The 7,500-nt window shown below is 47.0% G+C and overlaps 1 protein-coding gene across 1 annotated transcript in view; it reads left to right on the top strand.

Moving 5' to 3' along the window:
* The first annotated feature begins 4,950 nt into the window (after positions 1–4,950).
* The window catches only part of enpp4 (ectonucleotide pyrophosphatase/phosphodiesterase 4), an 8,449-nt gene continuing 5,899 nt past the window's right edge, over positions 4,951–7,500 (top strand). The window contains exons 1-2 of the mRNA XM_080526069.1: positions 4,951–5,073; positions 7,050–7,299. Coding sequence (XP_080382195.1) covers positions 7,051–7,299 — 249 coding nt within the window. The 5' untranslated portion in view covers positions 4,951–5,073; position 7,050. The remainder of the gene's footprint in view (positions 5,074–7,049; positions 7,300–7,500) is intronic.

Raw genomic sequence — 7,500 nt, 5'->3', positions numbered from 1 at the left:
AAGCATTTGAACTAAACGTATGGTTTACAGTAAATGTATGGTCTACAGTAGGCCTTCATGCATTTTAGCTCTTAATAGTCTATAAACTGACAAAATTAACGTATCCCATATTGCTACCTCTATATAGACGCCTCTACATAGGCTATCCTAGAAAACAACAACATTATGAATGAAAAAACCAATAGGATTCAGCAGCATTGTGTCTGACTCTTACCCGGGCAAAGAGTGTGACCACATGGCCTGGGACCTTCTCTTCAGGTGATGAAGAGGAGGATGAGGAGGAACTTGAGGAGGAGGAGGATGAGGATGATGATGAAGAGGATTTGCGAGATCCGGCTTCCTCCTGCAGACGCTCCCTCTCCTCCTCCTCCTCCTTCTTCTCCCTCTCTTCTCGTTCCTCTTCCTCCCTCTTCTTCCTCTCCTCCTCCTCCCTCTTCTCCCTCTCTTCCCTCTCTTCTCGCTCTTCTTCCTCCCTCTTCTTCCTCTCCTCCTCCTCCTCCTTCTTCTCTCTCTCTTCCTCGTCCTCGGAAGAACTGGAGGAGCTGGAGGAGCTGGAGGAGCGTGAGGAGCGGCTCGTTCTCTGTTGGCGTGGCGACGGCAGCGGGGGCGCGTCCCTCAGGCCTGCTCGGGTGTTCTCGTACTCCACTGTGGAACCGTCTCCACCTCCTCCGTCGGTCCTGTGGGAGTCTATCTCGCAGTAGACTGACTCGCTCACGTCGCTGGGCGTCTCGTATATCCCGGTACTCTGATTCTCATAGGTCGGCATAGCCGCCGGGTTGCCTCTCTCAACCGGATCCTCATAGATGTGTTTCTCCATAGTGTGTTTGTCTGTGGTCGGGTAAAGAGCCAGGTGCAGATCCGTCTCGCGTCAAGCAGTGTGTGAGTGTGTGTGTGTGTATGTTTGTGCGGGGCATGTGTGTGTGTGAGTGACGGTATGGAGAGCGAGGAGGGAGGGTGTTTTGTGTTGTAAACGGCCGAGGGCCCTGCGCACGCATGAGCTGCCCACAATATCCACCTACGGGTTGCCATAATTATCAAGGAACTTTGGACTGGGAGAGATCTTTAGGTTGCATGAGGAGAGGGTGTACTTACAGTCAGCACACTCTGTTCACTAGCATCTGTTCACTAGCCTCTGTCCACTAGCCTCTGTTCACTAGCCTCTGTTCACTAGCCTCTATTCACTGGCCTCTGTTCACTGGCCTCTGTTCACTAGCCTCTGTTCACTGGCCTCTGTTCACTAGCCTCTGTTCACTAGCCTCTGTTCACTAGCCTCTGTTCTCTAGCCTCTGTTCACTAGCCTCTATTCACTAGCCTCTGTTCACTAGCCTCTGTTCACTAGCCTCTATTCACTAGCCTCTGTTCACTAGCCTCTGTTCACTAGCCTCTGTTCTCTAGCCTCTGTTCACTAGCCTCTGTTCACTAGCCTTGTTCACTAGCCTCTGTTCACTAGCCTCTGTTCACTAGCCTCTGTTCACTGGCCTCTGTTCACTAGCCTCTGTTCACTAGCCTCTGTACTCTAGCCTCTGTTCACTAGCCTCTGTTCACTAGCCTTGTTCACTAGCCATTGTTCACTAGCCTCTGTTCACTAGCCTCTGTTCACTGGCCTCTGTTCACTAGCCTCTGTTCACTAGCCGCTGTTCACTAGCCTCTGTTCACTAGCCTCTGTTCACTAGCCTCTGTTCTCTAGCCTCTGTTCACTGGCCTCTGTTCACTAGCCTCTGTTCACTAGCCTCTGTTCACTGGCCTCTGTTCACTAGCCTCTGTTCACTAGCCTCTGTTCACTAGCCACTGTTCACTAGCCTCTGTTCTCTAGCCTCTGTTCACTAGCCTCTGTTCTCTAGCCTCTGTTCTCTAGCCTCTGTTCTCTAGCCTCTGTTCACTAGCCTCTGTTCACTAGCCTCTGTTCACTAGCCTCTGTTCTCTAGCCTCTGTTCACTAGCCTCTGTTCTCTAGCCTCTGTTCACTAGCCTCTGTTCTCTAGCCTCTATTCACTAGCCTCTGTTCACTGGCCTCTGTTCACTAGCCTCTGTTCACTAGCCGCTGTTCACTAGCCTCTGTTCACTAGCCTCTGTTCACTAGCTTCTGTTCACTGGCCTCTGTTCACTGGCCTCTGTTCACTAGCCTCTGTTCTCTAGCCTCTGTTCACTAGCCTCTGTTCACTAGCCTTGTTCACTAGCCTCTGTTCACTAGCCTCTGTTCACTAGCCTCTGTTCACTGGCCTCTGTTCACTAGCCTCTGTTCACTAGCCTCTGTACTCTAGCCTCTGTTCACTAGCCTCTGTTCACTAGCCTTGTTCACTAGCCATTGTTCACTAGCCTCTGTTCACTAGCCTCTGTTCACTGGCCTCTGTTCACTAGCCTCTGTTCACTAGCCGCTGTTCACTAGCCTCTGTTCACTAGCCTCTGTTCACTAGCCTCTGTTCTCTAGCCTCTGTTCACTGGCCTCTGTTCACTAGCCTCTGTTCACTAGCCTCTGTTCACTGGCCTCTGTTCACTAGCCTCTGTTCACTAGCCTCTGTTCACTAGCCTCTGTTCACTAGCCTCTGTTCTCTAGCCTCTGTTCACTAGCCCCTGTTCTCTAGCCTCTGTTCTCTAGCCTCTGTTCTCTAGCCTCTGTTCACTAGCCTCTGTTCTCTAGCCTCTGTTCACTAGCCTCTGTTCACTAGCCTCTGTTCTCTAGCCTTGTTCTCTAGCCTTGTTCTCTAGCCTTGTTCTCTAGCCTCTGTTCACTAGCCTCTGTTCACTAGCCTCTGTTCTCTAGCCTCTGTTCTCTAGCCTCTGTTCACTGGCCTCTGTTCACTAGCCTCTATTCACTAGCCTCTGTTCTCTAGCCTCTGTTCACTAGCCTCTGTTCACTAGCCTCTATTCACTAGCCTCTGTTCACTAGCCTCTGTTCACTAGCCTCTGTTCTCTAGCCTCTGTTCACTGGCCTCTGTTCACTAGCCTCTGTTCACTAGCCTCTGTTCTCTAGCCTCTGTTCTCTAGCCTCTGTTCACTAGCCTCTGTTCACTAGCCTCTGTTCACTAGCCTCTTCACTAGCCTACAGATGAAAGGAGAGGAACAGTTCATATTTGGGGGAGTAGGCCCGGACAGTTTCTTGTCATAGTTTTTCCCAAGAGAAGACTTGAGAGATCAATTGTGGTCCTCAGTGGCTCAGTTGGTAGAGCATTGCACAAACAATGCTTAGGTTATGGGTTTGATTCCTGCTGGGACCATAATGCTAAATGGCATAGGCCTGTATGTATGTATGTATGTATGTATGTATGTATGTATGTATGTATGTATGTATGTATGTATGTATGTATGTATGTATGTATGTATGTATGTATGTATATACGCACTTTGAGCTGCAACGTTTGCAGGAAAAGTGCTATACAAATACATGTATTATTATTATTATTATTATTATTATTATTATTATTATTATACACAGTATATTATAGCACTATAAGCAACCCAACAAAAAGGTAGAGCAGCTGAGCAAGCTGTGCAAGGTTAACAACCTGCTGCTGAACAAGTCAAAGACCCAGGAAATCATCGTGGACTTCAGGAGGAAAAAATCTGAGATCCAGCCCCTGCTCATCGACGGAGAGAGCGTGGAGAGAGTCTCAACCCTCCGATTCCTGGGGGTGCACATACAGGATGACCTGTCCTGGAAGAACAACACAGTAGCCACCATCAAGAAGGCACAACAGCGGCTCTACTTCCTGAGAGTCCTCAGGAAGGAACACAACAAGCAGGAGATACTGGTGGCCTTCTACCGCGGCGCAGTGGAGAGCATCCTCACCTACGGCATCTGCAACTGGTTCTCCAGTTGCACAACCGCGGAGAGAAATGCGCTACAGAGAGTCGTGAGAACAGCCCAGAAGATCACCGGCGCCCCCCTCTCCTCTCTGGAAGAGCTGTACAACACACGCTGTCTCAGGAAGGCCTCCAAGATCTCCAGAGACCCAACCCACCCTGGGTTGGGTACGAACACTTTGCCCGGCTGCCCTCGAAAAGGCGGTACAGGACCATGGCCGCAAGGACAAACAGACTGAAGCACAGCTTCTACCCCAGGGCCATCCAGGCCCTGAACACAGCAAAGACCTAGGTTCTGGGCCCTGGACAGTCTGGACGGATTGATGGCAGCTGCTGGATTGAAAAAATCAGGTGTAGTGCTGAGGCACAAATGTGTACATTTCAAGCCTGCAAACTGCGACACTTTAAATGAATGTGCAATAACACTATGTGCAATATGACAACCCTAGTCGTCTTACCTGTACAGTATAGTATAGTGGATAGTGTACATAGCCTTTATTTATGTAAACCAGCTCCTTTCTCTTCCTGTTTTTTTTTTTTTTTTTTCGTAGCACCAGGGGAGCCACCCCTCCCAAATTTCGTTGTTTGGTACCTGTACTATAGCAATGACAATAAAGACCATTCATTCATTCATTCATTCATTCAACCCCAGATGACTGAGGTATGATTTGGGAAGTTTGTTGGGGAAACTACATTTGAGAGAAGGTGGGTCAGATGTTTCTTTTGGCTTCAGAAAGATCAGTCCAGTTACGCATCTCATGGAATAACCAGAAATGATCAGATTTGGGGAGTAAATGTATTTATATATCAATATATATCTATAGGCTATATAGATATTTTGTATTTTTGTATTTCTGTTGGTTTTGGTTCAAATAATCATAATGAGCCCACAATACGGGCCAACAATTATATATTATGCCACAATAAGCCTCACTGCCTCTCGGCAACATTAATTCACATTTCTCCAATGTTTCCGTAACATCGGAGCCCCGCTCCTCAGCCAATCAGGAGGCATCTAATGTGGGTTTGCGTCGCCCGCCTCGGTTTTATTCATTCCGATTGGTTCCTCCAGCTGTCTGCCTGCTGGGTAACAAATATGACGCTGTTTTCTATTTTGAGGAAGTTTCAAGACGCTGTCATGACGGATCGGAGGAAAGACAGACAGTAGATATTGATGCATTTTGAAAGTCGACGTCTTTCGGACGGAAACAAACTGAAATCGACGTCTAAACATATCGGCAAGCAGATGTTAATCCAGTAAAATTCGTGGAAGGTGCGTTTGTTTACCACTCAATCTTGCGCAATCAAGGCCTAATATACTACTAAGGACACTGCCTTGCCTAGATACGACTGTACTACTACTGCTGCATGCACCTTGCACAGGTGACTGGCCCCTTCTCTGTTCATCTGTCTGTCTCTCTAAATTCAATCTTGACTTGCTATTAATTCATATTACTAGGATTGGTAGCTTTCTAACATCCTGGTTGCCTATAGTCTGAATGTTTTAAATCGTGATACATTAATCGTATGATAACTTTTTGCTTAACTGCTCTTTAGTTTTCCCAACCAAAGCTATATCATAACTATTTCCCACAGGGACCATATACACTGAAACATGTATGCACGCGTCAGCTAAATGGTATTATATTATATTATATTATTATTATCATTTAGTCGTCTTGTAGCCCTGGTGGGTCACAGCTATAATGTAATTCAGCGTATAACTGACATTTCACGGTCCTCCTGAAACCTCAGTGTCCTCTTTCTTCTCACAGAGTTGTTTAACTGCCTCAAATTGATAAGTTAACAAGAAAATTGCATTTGGAGGTAGCTAGAGAGAGGAAGTCTGAAAGAGAAAGTTAATCTCTGGTGATTTAAAAAGACAGGAAATTCACTAAAACCACATCTCTCTCTCTCTCTCTCTCTCTCTCTCTCTCTCTGTTCCTCCCTCCCTTACCTCTCTTTCTCTCTCTCTGTCCCTAACCTCTATTTTTCTCTCTCTCTCTCTCCTGTTCCTCACCTTTTTCTCTCTCTCTCTGTCCCTCACCTCTCTTTCTCTATCTCTGTCCCTCACCTCTCTTTCTCTATCTCTATGTCCCTCACCTCTCTTTCTCTATCTCTATGTCCCTCACCTCTCTCTCTGTCCCTCACCTCTCTTTCTCTATCTCTGTCCCTCACCTCTCTTTCTCTCTCTCTGTCCCTCACCTCTCTTTCTCTATCTCTATGTCCCTCACCTCTCTCTCTATGTCCCTCACCTCTCTCTTTCTCTCTCTCTCTCTGTCCCTCCCTCACCTCTCTCTCTCTGTCCCTCACCTCTCTCTCTATCTCTCTGTCCCTTGTAGGAGAAAATGATTATATGCAATAAGCATTTTTTTCTACATTTAAGACTTAAAACTCACAACAGTAAATTGACTGTCTAGAGCAAGCTATAGAAACTGATTTCCTTTTGTAAGCACACAATGAAACCTGTTCCTCTACTTGTTTTCCTGTGCCATACATTTGAATATATGAAATGACCCTTCTGTGTTCCATAGTCTGTCTCTGACCCTAGAAACTCAAGACAATGTTTTGAGAGTGATTGCCCTGCATTGTTCACTCTGGTGCCATCATTCCTCACCTTTGTTATACTGTAAGGAAGGGAGGGCCAGATTCCCCCCTAACCTTCATCCCCCATCATCTTCCTCCATGTACAAATCCACACCCCTTGCTACCCCCTGCTAATGATTGGTTTGACCCGACCTAGGGGCGGAATTTGTAATCTAAGTGTATATATACAGAGATGTAACGAGTAAACTGAACTTTCTGAGAACCTTTGACTGTCAGGCTTGTCTGACATGCTGTAAACTTTCTCCTTTTGCAGAAGTAAATTAAATACCTTTTCCTATGCAATTTGAAACGAAGCAGGCTGTCTTTTTTTGATTCTATATTTAGATTTAATCTATGACATTCTCTCTCTCTCTCTCTCTCTCTCTCTCTCTGTGTCCCTCCCTCACCTTTCTCTCTCTCTCTGTCCCTCACCTCTCTCTTTCTCTCTCTCTCTCACTCTCTCTCTCTCTCTCTCTGTCCCTCCCTCACCTCTCTCTTTCTCTCTCTCTCTCTCTGTCCCTCCCTCCCTCACCTCTCTCTCTCTCTCTCTGTCCCACACCTCTCTTTCTCTATCTCCCTCACCTCTCTCTTTCTCTCTCTCTCTCTCTCTCCCTCACCTCTCTCTCTCTCTCTGTCCCTCACCCCTCTCTCTCTCTGTCTCAGGATGCTACTCAGGGTTGTGCTATGTTTCCTATCTGGCTGGTCTTCATTGGCTGCTGGTCGCCACACAGGAAGTGATGCGGGCAGCGAGGACCCTACTCCGGTGCTGCTGGTGTCGTTTGATGGGTTCAGAGCTGACTACCTCAAGAGGTTCTCTTTACCCAACCTGCAGAACCTTTACTCTCAGGGAGTGCTGGTGGAACAACTTACCAATGTCTTCATCACCAAGACCTTCCCCAACCACTACAGCCTGGTAACCTTTCACCTCTCACCTCTCACGCCCTGACCCTAAACAACCTCAACTCGCTACAGTATTGTCATGATCACCTAGCTAACCTTTCACCCCTACCCCCTGACGCTAACCATGTTAGTTCTTAGCTGATGTTAATTCATACTGGACTGTTGACACTGTCTCGATACTGTTTCTTTCCGATGTCTATTTTATGGCTTTTGT

Source organism: Nansenia antarctica (genome assembly GCF_963989245.1).
Source record: "Nansenia antarctica genome assembly, chromosome: 3".
Classification (NCBI taxonomy): domain Eukaryota; kingdom Metazoa; phylum Chordata; class Actinopteri; order Argentiniformes; family Microstomatidae; genus Nansenia; species Nansenia antarctica.
This window is presented reverse-complemented; position numbering and strand designations above follow the sequence as displayed.